Source organism: Carassius carassius, chromosome 7, assembly GCF_963082965.1.
Source record: "Carassius carassius chromosome 7, fCarCar2.1, whole genome shotgun sequence".
Lineage (NCBI taxonomy): Eukaryota > Metazoa > Chordata > Actinopteri > Cypriniformes > Cyprinidae > Carassius > Carassius carassius.
The window spans coordinates 5,546,942-5,567,224 of NC_081761.1; the positions used below are offsets into that span (position 1 = coordinate 5,546,942).

At 35.2% G+C, this 20,283-nt stretch overlaps 3 protein-coding genes across 6 annotated transcripts; 2 read left to right on the plus strand and 1 right to left on the minus strand.

Annotated features, from left to right (window-relative positions):
* The first annotated feature begins 2,166 nt into the window (after positions 1–2,166).
* Positions 2,167–6,188, plus strand: LOC132143398 (myosin light chain 3, skeletal muscle isoform-like). The gene is made up of 6 exons (XM_059553573.1): positions 2,167–2,291; positions 2,668–2,698; positions 4,091–4,234; positions 4,336–4,506; positions 5,413–5,490; positions 5,702–6,188. Exons 1-6 carry the CDS (start codon positions 2,289–2,291, stop codon positions 5,728–5,730), a joined length of 456 nt encoding a protein of 151 aa, XP_059409556.1. The 5' UTR covers positions 2,167–2,288; the 3' UTR covers positions 5,731–6,188.
* Positions 6,189–7,091: 903 nt separating this feature from the next.
* On the plus strand, positions 7,092–9,942 carry LOC132143399 (PEST proteolytic signal-containing nuclear protein-like). Of its 4 annotated transcripts, none has more exons than XM_059553574.1 (6): positions 7,116–7,220; positions 7,998–8,024; positions 8,093–8,301; positions 8,526–8,600; positions 9,306–9,361; positions 9,467–9,942. In XM_059553574.1, the coding sequence occupies exons 1-6, from the start codon at positions 7,175–7,177 to the stop codon at positions 9,573–9,575; spliced, it is 522 nt and encodes a 173-aa protein (XP_059409557.1). In that variant the 5' UTR covers positions 7,116–7,174; the 3' UTR covers positions 9,576–9,942. The 4 variants fall into 4 exon arrangements, with proteins under 4 accessions (XP_059409560.1, XP_059409561.1, XP_059409557.1 ...); XM_059553576.1 differs by having other exon boundaries at positions 7,144–7,220; positions 8,096–8,301; XM_059553577.1 differs by lacking the exon at positions 7,998–8,024 and having other exon boundaries at positions 7,092–7,220.
* Positions 9,943–11,235: 1,293 nt separating this feature from the next.
* On the minus strand, positions 11,236–17,369 carry mxa (myxovirus (influenza) resistance A). Its single transcript, XM_059553579.1, has 12 exons — positions 17,044–17,369; positions 16,406–16,543; positions 16,173–16,327; positions 15,931–16,069; positions 14,832–15,030; positions 14,618–14,696; positions 14,406–14,528; positions 14,172–14,313; positions 13,757–13,915; positions 13,328–13,404; positions 12,641–12,904; positions 11,236–12,551 (listed from the first exon to the last, which is right to left on the minus strand). The coding sequence occupies exons 1-12, from the start codon at positions 17,231–17,233 to the stop codon at positions 12,327–12,329; spliced, it is 1,890 nt and encodes a 629-aa protein (XP_059409562.1). The 5' UTR covers positions 17,234–17,369; the 3' UTR covers positions 11,236–12,326.
* Between the last annotated feature and the right edge of the window lie 2,914 nt (positions 17,370–20,283).

Consider the following 20,283-nt stretch of genomic DNA (forward strand, 5'->3'; position numbering starts at 1 on the left):
ACTGATCAAAAGTGACAGTAATGCTTTTATGTTGTTACAGAAAGTTATATTTTAAATTAATGCAAAAGTCAAATTTTTCAAAGAATCCTGAAGGAATAAAATAGGGTTTCACAAAAATATTAAGTAGCACAGCTGTTTTAAACATTTTTAATAATTAGAAGAAGAATGTGCAAATCAGAGCAAATCAAAATTATTTCAGGAATACATGGCCTCTCGGCTCATAGTTCGACAAAATTATAATGACATGTCAGATAATCTTTTCTTCATTCCATGATATATATATACAATGCCAATCTCCATGCATACCCCGAATCACAAACACTTGACGCATAAATACAAACATCCCCAACAAGAACAAGATCACCATATGCAAATAAATCAGAATCATGATTATTGCCAAGTACTGTGTACGAGGAATTTGTCTATAAAAGATAAAAATATTAAATACTAAATACATTTGTGCAGGATATGTAAAGTGAGTAGTGCAAATGTTCACAGTTGAAACTTAAATTATATATTCCTTAACTTTGTGCACAATGTGCAGCGAGGAGCCAGTGCAAAAGGCTTACAGTCTGGGATGTGAGAATATGAGAATAAATGCAGCTTGGTGTGCATATGGGACTTCTTAAATAAATAAATAGTCTTATAGATTCTAAACTTTTGAGCATTATGCATGTTTTGTGAATGAAATATTCCAATTTGTACTTTTAATTCCACTTTTTAAAGCGCTTGCATTGCAAAACCATTAACATTATTTTTTTTTGTGTGTCATTTTATTTTTTCTTAATATATATATATATATATATATATATATATATATATATATATATATATATATATATATATAAAGCATGTAGCTGACCTTTATATTTTTAGCTTGTTTTTTACATTAAAAAAGTTTTATTTTTGTATTTTCTTTTTTTTATTTATTTATTTATTTATTTATTTATTTTTAAAGTAAAAAATTATTGCCTTGGGGCAAACATTGATGATGTTTTGCTGATAAACCAAGGCAGCCTCATCAGTGCTTTGTGTTGCATAAACTGGTGTGTGGGTAATTATTTATTTATTTAGATGTTCATTTAGTTAACTAAATGTAGTCTATGTACAGCCCAAATGATGCACAGAACTACAAATCTTCCAAAGCCATAAGATCGCTCTGTAGTGTGTTATGTGTCTTCTGAGGAAATATGACAGCATAAACACAGCATATCTAACGCAAAAGTAGAATGAGATGAAAATAAGGATTAGCAAAAATGTTAAAGAGCTTGTCACATGAAAGACTTAATGCGTGCACTGTGGTGCTACAATCCCAGCGTAAAATGTGTTAACAACATAACTCTAATGTAAAACACAGAGCAATACTGTAATGGCTGATCTGCTAACTGCGCGGGTTAGTTCTAGATGTTTCACCAGGACATTTTCATAGTGAATAGCAGACCTCGTATTTTTAATGTGACATTTAACCCTCATGTTGTGTGAGATTATTTTCTTTTCCTGAAAATGCTAGTTAATGTTGTCGCACTGGCCTAAACGTTCCTGATTTGCACACAAGGTATAACAACTTTGCAAAAAAAGAGAGATAATTTTTGTACTTTTTGAGGATTATTCCCACTTTTTACAAAGAAAATCTCTCATTATTGTTCTATATTATTACCAAATCTTGGATTCAATCTTTTTGTCAACTTGTTTTCTTTCCGTTTCATAGGCCTCATCACTGATCTGAGTGTAACAAAACACACATTTTAACATGGAAAATGTCCTATTTTAAGAGAGAAATGTAAGTGCATTCATGTTGTGAAAAATAAGCTTTAAGGACTGTATTTCCTGGCTTCCCATATAACCATAAGTGGCCGAGACCTCCATATGCAAGTTAAAAATATCAACATTGTAATCAAAAGACTTCCTGAGATGTTGTGTCGGCATAACAAGTGGCATAAGGATTTACATACAATCATCCCTGACTAAGGATAAAAAATATTCAGAAATTATGTAAATAAAGATACAATACATCAAATTAAAGTGCTGACCGAGGCCAAGGGCTCTTACAAGCAGCCTGGAGCATAGTCTAAAAATACCGCCACACATGCACATTGGAAGAAGCAGCAGCCTTAATTCCAGCTTGACCTAAGAAAGTTAAAGAAGTTCCACAGCATAGCAAGATCCGCCCCGTGACATCATTATCATAGCATAAATAAGAAGGAGCTGCTCCATGGCTCAGGACCACTCTCCTTGGACTCCGGCTTCTTGACTTCTGCCCGTCCGCTCTTGCACCCCAAAACTCCATCATGGTGTGTACTTGGATTACTCTTGCTGTTTTATCGTTCCTTTTTCATGTTCATCTGGCTCAAAAACTGGCAATAAGCCCACACAAATGAAGTAGGATACCTTCTTCGATTTTCAAATTGACTTTGGTGGGGCAAGACACAACGGTGTCATATAAAGAACCCCAGTCTGTTTGTCACTGTTAAAGAGAAAATCATGCAGCTGGTCTGTTCCCCTGCTGGATATACGTGCACTTTCCAAGCTGTTGTTTTGCTCATGTCCAAAAAGGGCGTATGTTACCTGCTGTCTTTTAAAATAATCCCTTATATCAGACTATAATGTGTGTTGTGAGATGTTGGCAGGTTTGCCAGTGGGATTGATTCATTGTTGTCTTTCTGGCAGGCTGGAGAATTCTCTGCTGACCAGATTGAGGGTGAGTCTTTGCATATCAGAGCAAAATATGATTTGGAAATTGTTTTATGACTGTAGTATTTATTGTTATCAATGTAATGGGGATGATGGAAATGTACTGTATGATGTCATGTATTTATGAAGGGCAGTTCTTCCTCTAAAAAAAAAAAAACATAGCAACAGACTATAGATTATATATAATGAAGATCAAATGAAGTTGAAATTGGTCCTAAATGTACTAAATAATAACTTGGAGCACTTTTAAATATATACAGACATTTTTATAACTGGATGAATAAGATGTTAGAAAATTATTTGTATTGGAGAGTAGAAACCAAAATATTACAAATTAGGAAAATACTTTTTTGGATTATAATTATCATTATTATTAATGTTAGTTTGTTTATGAATTATAAATAATATATAATTTATTTAAATTCATATATATTGTAATTTGAAGTGCAGACTGCTCAATAATAGTTAATAATATAATAATGGTATAATAATAGTTTTGTATTATTATTATTAACAGATTAATGATAAATCTGAATATTTGAGACCTTGATTGCAAACCATGAAGCAAGATTAATTTTAATACATATTCGTTTTAGTTAACTGATAAATTGAGTACTTTGTGAGTTGGTTCAGTGTGCCTGTCGAATGAATTTTGTGATGTAGTAGATATTCAAAAACATTTCATCCATATATTTCTCTACAGAAAGAATTTATGAGTACCAAACATCACGGCACGGTGTTGCTCATTTAGGTGCAGAAAGCAGAAAGTATGTGGTTGGTTGTAGGTGTAGGTTACGTTGCTGTCAGCATTCTTGTATTTGACTTTGGTCAGTCGTAAAGCACTGTAACCATGTAAGGCAAAAGCTACTTTCTGTGAGGGTATCACCTGTCATAGGATGCTATTTTTCTGTCAGCAGATCACTTTCAACTTAGTCTCCCTCACGGCCCTTGGAAATGCAGTTGCTATGCTCTTTTTAAACTGGCTTCCTTCCTCCTCTGCTGCACGTACAGTTGGCAAAGGAGAAATGTGGGAGAGGAGGCACTGCTAAGATACCATGTTTCCACGACTTTAACTCATTTTAAAGCAATGATGTCCCTAAACTGTTGTAAAATAAAATTCAATAAAATAAAATAAAATTAAATTAAATTAAATTAAATTAAATTAAATTAAATTAAATTAAATTAAATTAAATTAAATTAAATTAAATTAATATATATATATATATATATATATTTTTTTTTTTTTTATATATATATATATTTTTTTTTTGTCTGGCTATGTTGTGACGTAAAATGCTGTTTTATGCATTCCTATTTTGTGCATTAGTTCAAATTACGACATTATGGTCCACCCTTAAAATCTACTCCCAGATAACCTTCTGCTGTCCTTCTGTTACAGACTTCAAAGAGGCCTTTGGTCTCTTCGACAGAGTTGGTGACAACAAGGTTGCCTACAACCAGGTTGCTGACATCATGCGTGCCCTGGGACAGAACCCCACCAACAAGGACGTTAAGAAAATCCTGGGTGACCCATCTGCTGACGGTAAGATATGTACTTTATATTAAAAAGGAATGGGCATAATTCTAAATGCTTTACAAACCCTTACTGATTTATTATGTGTATGTGGAACTATATGCACACAGATATGGCCAACAAAAGAATTGACTTTGATGCTTTCCTGCCTATGCTGAAGACCGTTGACGTCGTCCAGAAGGGTACCTATGATGACTACGTTGAGGGTCTGCGCGTCTTCGACAAAGAGGGCAACGGCACAGTGATGGGCGCTGAGCTGCGCATTGTGCTCTCAACACTGGGTGAGTGAAGATGAAATTATGTTGTTGTTCACACCATGCATGGGAAAGTAATTTGCAACAACTATTCAACAAACTATTGCATCTTGGCACAGTTTTCAAATGGTAGTGTCAGTATTTTGATTTACTGTTAAAAAAAAATCTAATGTTTTATTGTTTTTTTTATAGAAGTCACTTATGCTCATAAAGGCTACATTTATTTAATTAAAAATACAATTTAAATTATGAAATGTTGAAATATATATTTTTTTAAATTATGTAATTATATAATTATATATTTTTTTATATAATAAAAAAAAAGAATTTGATGTGACATACAGCCAAGTATGATGACCCATACTCAGAATTCGTGCTCTGCATTTAACCCATCCAAAGTGCACACACACTGTGAACACACACACACACCGTGAACACACACCCGGAGCAATGGGCAGCCATTTATGCTGTGGTGCCCGGGGAGCAGTTGGGGGTTCGGTGCCTTGCTCAAGGGCACCTAAGTCGTGGTATTGCCGGACCGAGACTCGAACCCACAACCTTAGGGTTAGGAGTAAAACTCACGAACCACTAGGCCATGACTTCCTAATATTTCATTCTATTTTTATCTATCTATCTATCTATCTATCTATCTATCTATCTATCTATCTATCTATCTATCTATCTATCTATCTATCTATCTACCTACCTACCTGCCTACCTACCTACCTATCTATCTATCTATCTATCTATCTATCTATCTATCTATCTATCTATCTATCTATCTATCTATCTATCTATGAATGAAATAAATGTGAAATAAACATGAACATGGTGCATGTCCAAAATAGCATCTAATACTGTGATACTTTTTATTTAGCAAAACAGTATCCAAAATAAATTATTCCTAACCAATATGTTTCATGGCACCAACAGGTGAGAAGATGACCGAGCCCGAGATCGACTCTCTCATGCAGGGACAGGAGGACGAGAACGGCAGTGTCCACTATGAGGGTATGTTCAGATTGAACCCTTCTAGCTTCTTTTAAGACACATTGCTTAACAGTGACTGTACTGAGTCTTTTCGGCACTAATTAAAATGATATAATAAGCTCACCTGTCATAGAATCATCCCGTCCATTATTTTTAGCAGCCACCTCAGGCCTTGTATGGCGAGTCAGTAGGCATGATCATTCCTTATGCATGTCTGCTTCTCATCTTACAGATTTCGTCAAGCACATCATGTCCGTGTAAGAGGCCGTCCGCTGAGAGAGTGGTGAAGAAGGCTGAACTATATCTGCAGACCCCATGGTGTCAGGACATCCATTCTGTTTTGAAGACCAATAAATAAAAGGACTATGGGATGTCACTTCTAAACCATTCAGTTGTTCCCCTTTATTTGTTTTCTGCCCTCTCGCCCACTTTTTTTTTTTTTTTTTTTTTTGGAAGTTGCATCGTCCTTTCATGCAGTTGACCCTCCTTGCCTTCTGTTCCGCCCGGGGCGGCCTTCCACAGTGGGATGGAGACCGGGGAAGAAAGAAAAGGCCACTCATGAAGTGAGGGTTGGTTTCTTCTTTCTCCACCCATCCAGGGTTACAACAGCACCGCTAGCTGTGTGTTAAAGGCACATGACATTGCTGTGGCCAGGCTGCCAGTTTCCCCCATCCCGATTTTCACACAGTCATTTCACAATAAACTTTTTTCCAAAAGTACACAGAGTTGTTCTTTTGTACGCTAATGAATTTGGTTGCAACATGAAACACAACTGTATCTGTTTAAATACACAACTGTATCTGTTTAAATATATTTTTTCACTTTTTCACTTAAGAGACAACTATGTGGGTGATGCAAGTTTAAAATCAGCTTACATCATTTGCAGGTCACTGACAAAAGTAAAAAATAAACATAAAAATGCTAAGAAAGTGCATCTTTAAAAAGATTTTGCTTATCTTATGTCAGAGGTAAATTCCCCCCATACAGGGTGAAGTCTGTCTGAGGAAGTATAAGGAAATGTTTTTTTAGAATACAGCTGGATATTAATATAGAGGATCTTAGTTTTATATGTTAATTTCAGCATTTACTAATAGATTATTCAAGTCAAAAGGTCATTTTTAATACATGAACTAGCAAAAAGTTGTGTTAACTTATGTTAGTAAAGATAATTATAAGCCAACAAACAAACAAGAAAATAAATATTGCTCAGTGCAGTTGATTTAGGTTAGTGCATTAACTTATGCTAATTAATAGGATCTCATTGTAAAGTGTAATCAAAAAGCAGATAGATAGATAGATAGATAGATAGATAGATAGATAGATAGATAGATAGATAGATAGATAGATAGATGGATGGATGGATGGATGGATGGATGGATGGATGGATAGATAGATAGATAGATAGATAGATAGATAGATAGATAGATAGATAGATAGATAGATAGATAGATAGATAATTTATTTTTTTCTAATTGTTTAGGGTGGTTTACTCAGTCTGTACGCTAAAGAGCGCTGTTTTTGCGCTCGTCGAATGGTGTTCCTAAAAACAGGAGGTACATGTTTTTTTAAGATTACGTAAGGCTATATAATACTCCATGCTGCACACTCCGGTACAGTAGGTGGCGGTATGCACCTGACAAATTATGATTGTAATCCGCCATTAAACTAAAAGAAGAAGAAACCGTTCTGAAAACAGATTCTGACGATGGCGAGTGCGAAGTGCTGCAGCGAAGGCACTTCAAAACAAGGAGGTGAAACTGTCAAAACTGTTTTTGTTTTACAGTTAATTTACAATCGAAATTCTTCGAGAATAACTGCAATGCTTGTATTTGTAAATGCAGGTTTAAAGTAAAGTTATAGCTATAGATTGGGACTTTTCTAGCTAAGTTTAGCAAGCTAGCTACGTTAGCCGGTAACGAGCTGTTTTCTCTATTCTGTGTTTTCTAATGTAGATGTGTAGTATTTAACGCCAAGACAAAATATATAAGTTTGTTGCATATTATAAGTTCAACAAAGTTTTACTTGGTAAGGCTTTGATCTATTAACTAATATAAAAACGTACCATAGTAACGCACCACTAATAGTACCACTAGTAATAAACACATTAGTCATTTTTTCAAGTGCGCTGGTGTACCATGCAAATACTATTGCACATGAATTAATACCATGGTATATATAAAATTACCGTTTTATGCTATCATTGTGGTTTACTTGGAAATACATACATTCTCTTTCAATAATACTTTTAAAAAGTACTATGGTATAGTGAACCTACCATGGTGTACCAAGTAAATTAAATAGGTGTTATGGTGATAATTCAGTATCATGGTAAAGTACTATTGTATTACCATCTGATATCATGGTACTGCCGTATTAATGTTTGTAATTATAGACAGTGGCACATCTCAGCTTTATTGATGTGTCAGTTGAGGCTATTTGAAGACTGAAGACTTGAAGATTATTAGTGTTAATCAAATTAATCAGACTAATCAATTAGATTTTAAGCTCAACAGCGTCTCTCTGAGCAGGTCCTCCTGGCATCCCTCGTCTTTCAGGTAACTGTAGCTCATCTTTGGTCTCCAAGCCAACAGTCGCTCACCTTGGTAAGTTGTTTCGCCTCCAGCAGGACCGGAAGAGAAGGGAGGCAGTGTGAAAACTAAGACTGTCTCTTCCAGCACGGCATCAGGAGACAGTCTGCGCAAGCGGTCTGCTGATGAGATCGGCTTTGAAGATGAGTCTAAAAGCAAGCCAGCACCATCTAAAATATCTAAACTTGGGTTTAGCATGACTGCGAAGAAGCCTACACCAATCTCTATCAAGCTGGGAGCAAGTGTATGTACATTTTATTATACAGCCTGTGTGTTATAGATAGATACAGTGTTATTTAGCATATATATATATATATATATATATATATATATATATATATATATGTGTGTGTGTATGTGTGTATATCTACTACTAATCTCTTTTAAAAGAACTAAAAATAATGCTTTCTTGACCATTTTTAATTTTGAACATATAAAAATTGCGTTTTATTGCTTCTTCTCTTTTAGAAACCTAAAGAACCCACACCTGCCTTACCTGCCAAGAAAGCTGGACTTGCATCAGTTTTTAATGAGGATGATGATGTACGTATTATTCTGTATTCAACAGGACCTACTTCGGTACCAGCTGGTACTGAAATTTTAAAAACCATTATTTTAAGAATTGGCTCAGCAGCGCTCAAATTTGAGCTGAAATGGATGTTTTTAAAATTTCAGTACAGACTGGTACTGAAGGGAGGGGAGGGAAGAGGAGAGGAAACTTAAAACCCAGCAAGATCAATAGTGTCTGGGCTGCTTTCCAGTTTGCTTTTTGGCAGCGAAATATTTGCCCTTTTTGTCTCTCTGTTTGATGAACAATGTACAAATGTATTTATGTAATGAATGTTTATACTATAAAAGGTTTAAAAATTAAAATGTTGCCACATTCAAATAAAGATTGGAGAAAAAATTTGGAGTTGGGATAACCTTTAAAACCGAAGGCGATTACTTTCATAAAAGCTCATTATCGTCAAATATTTCTAAAATGTTTACGTTCTGAGACAACAGCCATTTTAGGGATAGTATGTTGTTTGGTCTTTCTTAGGATTCCTCTCTTCCCTACTCCTAATGTTACACAGATTTAGGAGCTAGTTTTAGAGCTTTAATGATTTATGAATTACTTTTAGAGCAATAATTTAGGACTTATTTTTAAGATTTTCTGCTAAATCAGTGAGTTACAAGCTACTTTTAGCCTTAAGATTTTTTGTGAATGTGGACCCAGTGTCCTAAGCTTTTTATTTTCCGTTTCAGAGCGAGCCTGAAGAAATGCCACCCGAGGCAAAGATGAGAATGAAGAATATTGGCAGGTTGGATTTATACATTTTTAAAACTTTCAAATTTAGATTTCATTGAAAGTCAAAGTATAATACAGATCTGTTTACTACATCTTCATGTGTTATTTTGATTTGCAGAGAAACGCCCACATCTGCTGGACCCAATTCCTTTAACAAAGGAAAGCAGGGATTCTCAGACTGTCAGAAACTCTGGGAGAGGAAGTTTAAAACCCAGCCAGATCAATAGTGTCTGGCTGCTTTCTAGTTTGCTTTTTGGTAGTGAAATATTTGCCCTTTTTGTCTCTTTGTTTGATGAACAATGTACAAATGTATTTATGTAATGAATGTTTACACTATAAAGCATCTTTTTATTGTAGCTACTTTGATTTTTTTTTTTTTACCACATGGTTAAATAATGCCTTCCTGTGTAAGATCCAAACCACAACAGAGAAAATTAGAATACTCTTTCTCGCTGTACAATATGGTTTGTGCCACACCAACCTCTGTTATCATTCTCTTTTAGTTGAATTGTTCTCCAGAGAAGGAATGTAGTGTCCCATGATAAAGACATTGTAGTTTATAAAGTCATTAATAAATGAGAGATGTTGAATCACTTTGAATAGCTTTTTTATGTTTTAATCAATGTGGTAGACAGTTAAACAACATGAAGGTAAGTTAATTATATATTTGTAATTTTATATATTATTCTAAATTCATATATAACACATTAATTTTTCCTTTTATTGTACATCAAAGTTAATTGTTTGGTTATTAAGCAGAAAGAATGTAGGTAAGGTAATTGATTGGACAGATTTGAGCTTGGAGATGATTGTAACAAAGAGACAGGTTTAAGACTAAATGAACTGATGGTTGGAAAGGTTTGGCAAATGTAACCTGAAGAAAGTCTGTCATTTCAACATGCATTTTGACTGTAGATTGGGAAAGACAGAATTTCATACCAACCTTAAGAAAGCAAAAGGTTTTTTTTTTTTTGGTAACCAAGTTTCAGAGAAATGGCAAGATCAGTTATAAGACTTGCAAATAAAACTACTAGTATCTAATAATATTTTGTATTAATGTAGAGACTACAATGACTTTATACCATTCCTGAAATGTTGGTCAACAATTGCATTAAAAAAAAACTCATAATAGTTATTATTACAATTATGGATTTCTGTCATTCCATTAAGTACAATGTTAAATCATAATTTGTTGAAAAACAAGATTTGCTACATCACTGATATTATGAAAAGATACTACAATCAATTGCTTAAGGCCCAAAACTACTACAAGTAACTGTTTTCAGCACAGCTTGGCGTTTTTGAGGACATTGACTTGAAAAGAAATTACTTGCATTTAATGGAAGAATGTAGTATTTAAAAGAATATCTGTTGCAGTATTCCTATTTAAATATGTATCTATTGATAAACTACTAGAACTTTATTTCTGAAACTTTGGTAAAAGTTTTGTGCAAATTAAATCATATTAAACTCCACTTAATCCATTATTATTATACATTTTAGGTGCAATGAAGGGTTTATATATATATAATATTTATTTATATATATAAAAGTTTTGACACTACACTTAGATACTCTAAGATACAAAAATGTCCAGCACTAGACCCAAAAGCAGTACAGAATTTGACACTGAACAATAAAAAGTGCATTAATATTGCCTTAAGAGGAACTTCAGAACCTAAAAAGTCACCTCACAAATAGTATTAAAGTATTTAAAAAGGATGTTAAAAAAATAAAGCTGTTTCATAAAGTGGGCAATTGCTTTTATTATACATTATATATATATATATATATATATATATATATATATATATATATATATATAATGTTTACATGCGAGTGAAGTTTTTGCTGAGGTCTATGGCCTATGTATTTACATGTTATAACTTAAAAATTTCCATGTAATGCCTTTTTTATTGATTGTTTTGCGATTGCATTACAGTTCAAGTATAAAACTGAGACAATGCTTTAAAATTCATAACGAAATACAAACAATAAATACAGTTTTGGAGCTCTTTAATGCGGCAGACGCTATAGCTTAAGCGTCTCAGTTCAAGCAGCAAGGAACCCATTTAATCTTTCTCTTTATTGCTGTAGTACATAATGAACATGAATTAACATCAAAAGGTAGGTTATTTTATGAGGGCCTACAGTACAACGAACTTATTGCAACATAAAAATAGTCTACATTTACCTCAGAATAAACATTTGGTGTCCATAAGCTCAGTCAGCTAGAAAAGTAACTATAAAGAGCAGCATTTTGCTATATTTATGCGCTATTGCATTTTTCACTTAACATGTTTCAGTCTACATGATTCAACTCTTCCTATAAAATTAAAGTTAACCAATTAAGAAAAACAGACTGAAAGTGTGAAAAATTATACACTCTTCTACAAAGAATCATTTCTGGTTCCATAAAGAACAATTCTGTCAAAGGTTTTTTAAAGAACCATCTCTTTTTCAACTTTTTGTAATCTGAAGAACCCTCTTTCGCCACACAGAACCTCTTGTGAAACGTAAAGGTTCTTCAGATGTTAAAGGTTCTTTACGAAACCATTTAGACAAAAAAGGTTCTTCTATGGCACTCTGTGGCCAAGTGATGATGCTTATGGTCTATGATATTGGTACAGATTCTGTGTAATAAACAATGTGTAACTGTATATTTCAAGTTTGAAAAGACATTTTCCCACTTTAAGTGAACCTTAGCTCCTAGGTAATCTACCAGATGGATTAAAATGCTGATAAAGTCAAGAAAAGATGAGACCTAAAGAAATGGCAGTATGATTGAAGTATAAAAATAATAATAAAATAAATAAAACGCATTTATTCTGTGGCACCCAAAAAATAATTTTGTTTTATTGGAGCCAATGGCTCCTTACTTGATTTTTTTTGTTTGAAGCCCTGCATTCTTTGCTGCTCTTAGCGTATATAATTTATTTTGCAATAAAATTGTTGCAGTCGAGTATTTGAAGTGAATTCTAAAAGGTAACCAAAAGGCTGCGCGCCTTCATCAGACGTTTCTGGCGTTTCAGTAAGTTCTCCCGCTTTTGGCCAATATCACAGTCTTCTTTAAGCAGGTTGTCTATGCCATCTTTATCATGCAGTAACTGCAGCATGTTCCTTTGCAGCTCCAAAGCTGCTTCCTGGAGCAGCAGATAGCGGATCACCATTGGGATCTGGTCAGCCAGACGCTTGCTTGCAATCTAGTAAAGTAGATAAGACAATGTTTCAGATATACATTTAAATTCGAGCTACCTCTGACAGAACTGAAAGTTTTAGTTAGCACACTTACCATGTAATAGGACTCAAGATGCAACTGCATCTCACGCAAAGTGGCATGATTATCTGTGCCAACGTCTACACTCACGATACTACTCTTTTTCGGTTTAGATTGAAGCTTGAAATTTTCTTCCTCTTCCTGCTTGTCCTTTGCATGTTTCAGGCTCTGGCTGTATGTGCCATCTTGACTGTAAACAATGAGCTCCATCTTGAATTGGGTCCGCAGCATGGATTCTGCCTGGCATTCTTTATCCTGCTTGATGGCTTCGATCTTAGTCTAAGAAAGTATATAAAAGATATGTTTTGGTAAGCTCTAGTGAGACTTTCTTTAAATTTCTATTACAATTCAATGGCATTATTGAACACTGAAAGGTAATGTGACTTATCATTTAGAGCATTTATAAAAGACCATAAATTGCATTTCTATTTAGCACCATAGATTTATATTGGAAAATTGTGGGTCACTATTGAGATGGGAGGGCAGCAGCACCCTTTCGTACGATCATTACATAGCCTGTCTTTCAAACCCATGCGCTACATTTCAATATATCCAGCACGCTTTACAACAGTAGTCTAGAAACTGCTGAACACATTTACAAGTTAATTTATTACCGATTCAGTTTATATAGAGCTCTGTTTACTGGCCCAACTGATGAGTTATGGCTGCCAGAAACTTTGCCATAAACACACAAAAACCTACCTTTGCTATTTTCAGAAGATTAGGGAACCCAATGAAACTGTACTGGGCCAGCTGGATGAACTTCCTTTTAACCACATCTGTGAATGCAAACCGAATTTTCATTCATTTTTGTCATAAGAAACTTCACTAATGACTAAATAGCTACCTTTATCTGAAGAATTTATCTGAATTTTTTTTTTAAACAAATGCACCGGGAGCCATCTTGTGTTACATGAATTATTCAAGAACAGAATGTTGAGTTCATAGGTCATCTTACAAGGTGTTCTTTGATACTCATTATTCAGTGGTTTGAGATTTAGATTTTTGAAGTTTCGACAAATTAGTCATGTATGGAGTATAATCAAGTAGAAAAGTACTGTCAGAATAGCTTTACAACATGCACTGTAGCAACAACCTAAAAATGTATTTCAAATAGCATACAACACTAACCAGAGACAGTCTTCAGTGTCTTCAATGCAGGTTTCTCCAACAGCTTGATCTGTTCCCTAACAAGCCCCTCAAAGGTCTTGTAATTGATGAATCCTGGCAGCTCTCTTCCACGATACTTGGCTTCATAGTTATCCACTTCTTTCTCAATCTTCCTGCTGACTGCAAAGGAGTTTTTGAATACAAAAAAACACATTCAATCGAACAGCTGAGTTCAGCTTCTAAAAGTGTGTTTTGGTGAAATTAAGCAACTTAGATTAAGTTAGAAGTTTAGTTTGGTAATTCATTGTTTGCTATTCTGCTAAAAGGGGATGCTTCTGATGTTAAAATGTTAAACCCTTTAAGCAAAATCATAACATAGCACAATGGCCAAAAGCAGCAGTGCAATCAGGGGATACCAAGTAAATGCCTCACTCACAGGAAACTCCTGAACGATACAAGACGACATTCCATTCTGCAAATTCGTTCCGGAGTTCTGGGAAAACTAGTAGATCTGAAGCACATTTAACTTCCTCCCCAGTGGTCAGGTTGAACATATCATGAGTGAAAGCTGTAACTTTCTAAATGTAGTGATGAGATATGAAACATTTCAATGACTTTTTACTTAAATATTAATACTTTGATATAGCAGCTGTGTAGATTTCATGCTCACATCAATGAGAAAGCTCAGTCTTTCTGCAGGGTCTGATGGGGGTCCAGTGCCATATGCCTCCAGTTCCTTCTGTGTTTCAGCAAGTTTTGTCTCGATTTGTTCTTCTAAACGAGGCAGGGATTTCTACATAACATATTATCAATATGAGCTATGTTATTACGAGTCAAAAAAAAGCCATAGTTTACTTTTGTTAAAAAGAACAATAATTTCACCTGAATGTGATGCACCAACTCAATTGTTAGTTTCTCAGCCAACTTTGGAATAGTGGCAAAACCTTCATCATAAAGTTTGCTGGGGGAAAAAATTCCATAAATACATAATTTAACCAATTTTTTTGAGTTAGATTAACTAAATCCCAAATAACAGGTAGTAATCTGTGTGTGCACCATGTGGGCATACTACAGTTGATTTACAAAAGCAAAGAACCTAAAATGAGGATGATCTTTGAAGAAGACATCTTCTGTTGCTGTGGCCTCATGGAGAGTGACTTGATCTATAATCTCTTTTTGTCCTCTGCACCTTACAATCATGTAGCCTTTAGTAAGATGAATGACCTCATTGTGCACAATGTCTACAACTGTCTGTTCAGTGCCCTTATCCACCAGATCCGGCTTTGTTAAGATCCCTGTAGATAGACAAATGATCAGAATATAGGCAAGGCAAGTTTATTTATATAGCACATTTCGTACACAATGGTAATTCAAAGTGCTTTACATAAAAGAAAGTAAAATAATCATGAAGAAAAATAACAAAAATAAAACAAGCAATTTTAAACCTTTTAAAATGATTTTAAAAAATTACTTAAAATGAATTTAAAAACAGTTAGAAAATGATTTTACATAAAAATTTTTTTTTTTTTTAAAAACGGTGAAAATATAGTGCAATCAGTTCGGACATTGCACAGTGCTCATTCAATAAATGCACAGCTTAACAGATGAGTTTTAAGTCTAGATTTAATGTGACTAGTGTTTTAGCACATCTGATCTCTTCTGGAAGCTGATTCCAACTGCGGGCGGCATAGTAACTAAAGGCGGACTCTCCTTGTTTTGTGTGAACCCTTGGTATTTCTAACTGACTCGATCCTAGTGATCTGAGTGCTCTGTTAGGTTTATATTCAATATATATAATCAGAATATGCATGGCAACCTTTGGTTTTACTTACTCTGTTTGATTTATACACCTTATTTTTTATATAAGAGTAGACGTGGCCATTGTTAACTTGACTGTGCCAGATTTAGATCATCATTTTAATAGATACCAGTGCATGTACAAAAAAAGTCCATTATGCTGCTTGATATTGCAAACTGGTATTTATTATCATATTATTTTAATTCATTATCATAATCATAGGACACACTTAATTGTAGTGGAATTAGTAATAGTACCTTTTACATCACTTTGTTAATCTAGTTATTCACCTATAGCAGCCGGTTAATTGTAAGTCTTGTACATTCAAAGAAAATAGCTTACTTCCGCATTTCAAAAATAAGGTTGATATCATTGAAATGCAATCAGTAATGCATACCTAATGTTCTTTCACCCTCAGGATCCTCCTTCTGAGCCATCTGTAATGCTTCTGTGGTTGCAATGTCAACGTTGCATGGCACCACAACCAGGTTAATCGTTTCTTGCTTTGTAACAAACTTCTTGATCAGTCTCTTTATCTAGAAGAAATGCATTTGATTGATGTATCAGTATATCTCTCACTAAGGTCTTTTTTTTCAATAAAATGTAATATGAAGAATATAGTAAATATAAAATGTTTACCTGATCTCCAATATTCTCAGGTTGCCCCTTGACTGCCACTCGTGCGATACCAGGGAGGTCAATGAGAGTGAGGTCAGGAACACTGGCAGAGGTGATCTGCAGACTGATAAGTTCATCACTAATACCAACACCTTTTCCAGCCATCTTATCCTGAGCTACAAATTAGATACAAGTCTTAAATTATATACACTCTTTTGTAAGATCTCCAGATGCATTCTAAGCAGTCACTCTACCTTCACAAATCTTTTTTTCCACTTCTGCTGGGTCATAAATATCTTCCTCTGTTTCATCGTAGCTGATTCTTCCATGCCACTTAGCTTCATCTTTAGTTCTTATCATCTTGAGTTCAAGAGGGCATCTTGTAACAATTCCTATACAAAACATGAAAGGGTGCAGACATTGTTTCACAATGCTGTTCTTTGAAGTGTCTAACAGTACTATTTATCCTGCTAAAAAAAAACGGAATCCATCACAGAAATTTTAATGGTTTCCACAACAAATATCATTAGAATCAATCAACTATTAACCATTAACACCATTAAAAACTTTTACCTTAAATTACCTGTTTGTTTTGGAAAATATTCCATTAGCATTTAGCAGTTTTAACAAGCCACCAATAGACGGCGACAAGTTACCGGTAGAGACCCACAGGGACCATTACAGTATCCATTAAAAAAAGAAAAGAAAAAAAAAAAACATAAAATATTCTGTGATGGTTCCTAATGTTTTTTCAACAGGGTAAACTCCAAGAGTAATCCAGCTTTACTCTGCCATTGAACATCCACAGCATTGGCTGGATTGTCTGTATTACGTAAAAGTAATATAATTTATGTTATATAGTATATATTAATTTATCATGTGTTGTCCTTACCACTACCCCTGGGTAACGCTACTCCAGACAGAACTGAACTCTTTCCCGAGCTTTGGTCTCCAATGACGGCGATGGCAGGCAGCGCCAGGTCCTTCTCGACTCCCAGAGACCGTAAACTGTCGATAGTGTCGATGCAAGGACGGATTTTTTCCTCATATTGCTGACTGAACGTGTAGCTCATTTTCTCCATCTGTAAAATAACTTCGAAATATCAAAATGACAGAAATCCTTCTTTCCACAACACGACAAGGTGCACTCGTTTTGAACAGAGTGATGATGTATCCTGGCTGTAAGCTGAATCTTAGACCGGTTGTGTGCGCTGCTAAGTTTCATTTCCTAGATACAGTAGTCTAATAGTTTCGTTTCAACAAATTCCAAAAATAAAACTCAGCGCTGGTTAAAGGAATGCAGATCAAAGCAAATATACAATTACAAGGAAATGAAAAAAAAAACCGATTAATTTATACCTACCTAACATAAGAGTACTTAACAGAGATGGGACCAAGGCACACATGTGCAAGTCTCAAGTTAGTCTCAAGTCTTAACCTTCAAGTCTCAAGTAAGTCCCAAGTATTTTTTTCTTGGGCAAGTCAAGTCAAGTCAAGTCACAAGTTATGTCAAGTCAAGTCCAAGTCAAGTCACCTTATTATTGTAATTTTACCTGCAGAATCTGATCTTAATAAAGTTAAAAGACAAGATATAAGTAACTGTCAGTAAATTAAAATAATTTGGATTTGCATTGTAAATACTCATGTTCAGTAAACATGGAATAAAACAAAATTGTAACTTCATAAAATTATTTTTTTCACTTCTGCCAACAGTGTTTGAAATGTTTTACATTTTCAACATTGAGTCCATAAAACAAATAACAACTAAACATCCAACAGACTCCTCTCTGAACACCTCTCTCTCTTTCTCTCTCTCTCTGTAACACGACTGACATGACATTCAGCCAAGTATGGTGACCCATACTCAGAATTTGTGCTCTGCATTTAACCCATCCAAAATGCACACACACAGAGCAGTGAACACACACACACACACACACACACCCGGAGCAGTGGGCAGCCATTTATGCTGCGGCGCCCGGGGAGCAGTTGGGGGTTCGATGCCTTGCTCAAGGGCTCCTCAGTCGTGGTATTGAGGGAGAGAGAACTGTACATGCACTCCCCCCACCCACAATTCCTGCCAGCCCGAGACTCGAACTCACAATCCTTCGATTGCAAGTCTGACTCTCTAACCATTAGGCCACAACTTCCCCTCAAACACAGTTTACATACAACATTAAACTTTCTTACATTTCTCCTCTCTCTCTCTCTCTCTCTCTCTCTCTCTCTCTCTCTCTCTCAAGTTCAAGTTCAAGTTGCTTTATTGGCATGACATTTGAGTTACAGTATTGCCAAAGCATTTAGATACAGAATAAAATATAAAATATGATTACAATAAAATACAATACAATCAAAATAGCAGCAGCAGATAATATTTCTAATATTAATAATAGTAATTATATACAATTAAGAATATCAAATAAATTATCCCTTTCGTATGGTGTGTATGGTATATAAATATTTAGCAGCTATTGTGACTGCCGTCTCATTCTCTCCAAGTATATAGAGTAGTTTCTCTGAGTCATTTAGAGACAAGAATGAACGATTCAAAGCTTCAAACTGTGGGAAGAATGTTTTCTCTTGTAGTGCTGTATTTGGGACAGACAAGAAGGAAGTGTTTCTCATCCTCTGTTTGATTCAGCTCACAGTGTTTGCACAGTCTCTCTTCTCTCGGTAGCCAGGATCTTTTACGTCTACAAATCTCTATTTCCAAATCATGATCACTGAGTCGATATTTTGAAAGGATTTGTCTTTCTTTTAATGGCTTTAGTGATAAGTAATTTGCCAGTTTTGTGGTTCTGTTTAGGGCCGAATAACACTGGAGTTTGGTTTGGAGCTCAAATTCATTTTTTCATTTTTCATCTTAATTATACTTCAGATTTTTGTCAATTAGTTTCTGAATGTTGGGGTTGTGATTGGAGTCAGACTCAGTTTGGGTTTCCTTCATCAGGTAAAGCACGAGTGTGTTTCTCTCTCTCTCTCTCTCACACACACACACACACACACACACACACACACACACACAATCTCTCTCTCAGAGTATATCCGTAAGTCATTACCTCTATTACAAGGTATTGCACTTGCAAAATATAAGATTCGAGAGAGTCTTGTCTGCAAGCTGAGCACGATGTGGCCTATCCCACCATTTATGCGCCACCGGTATGCGCGCTCATAATGGAAGCAACGCGGTCGCGATGCACCCGCGGTGCGACGCGCTCGTTTTTTCCAATCGCGTCCGCATCGCATCGAGTTAAAAACATCTCAACTTTTCAGAGAGCCGCAAGGGCACCGCTGGTCATGTGACAAGAACCAATCAAGCAGCTTCATCCTTTCCCGTAACAACGTTGAAAGCTCAGCCAAGATGAAGGAACAGCTGATCATAGTTGTATATGGATTGCCATTTTTAAATAAATTTAGTAGCAGAGCTACTGCAAGCGATTTTTAGTGCTGCAAATCCATTTATCCTTTGCTTGTCATGGAGAGAGCGCGTCATGGTTGCTTAGCAACGGCAGACGCCTCAGGGGCGCAACTGCCCGAGCGCTTTGGAAACAAGGAGAAAGCGGCGCGCCTAGCGATTTCCACGCGTTTTTAGGCGCGAATTATTGACGACAAAAGCGATGACCCTCGGTACCCCTCAAGCTGAGATGTTGCTGTGATGTGATATCTGATCTAAGTGGGCGTGGTGTGCGTAAGGTAGAGAGGGCATGACTGATGATAGTGTCCTGATCCAGTCATGACAACGCGATTCTCAGCCTGCGCTCCAGCTGAGTAATCAAATTTATTTTTAAAAATAATTTATATATTTTATATTCAAACTGAAAACATGATGTGATTAACACTCAAGTCATTCAAGTCATCCTGTCTCATATGGGGTGAAAATTGTTGCTTTATTCCAAATAAATAGATTATGATCCACAAATAAATGTAACAAGATTCACAAAAATATATCAAATTCACAAATAAATGTACAGAGTTTCACAAAAAAATATAAAACTCACAAATAAATAAAATGAGATTTGCAAATAAAAATATATATATTTACAAATGTGTTTAATGTCACAAACACAACTCTACCTGGTATTTATTTGTGAACCGCTGTCTGTGCATTTGTAAATCACTGCACGTAAATCAC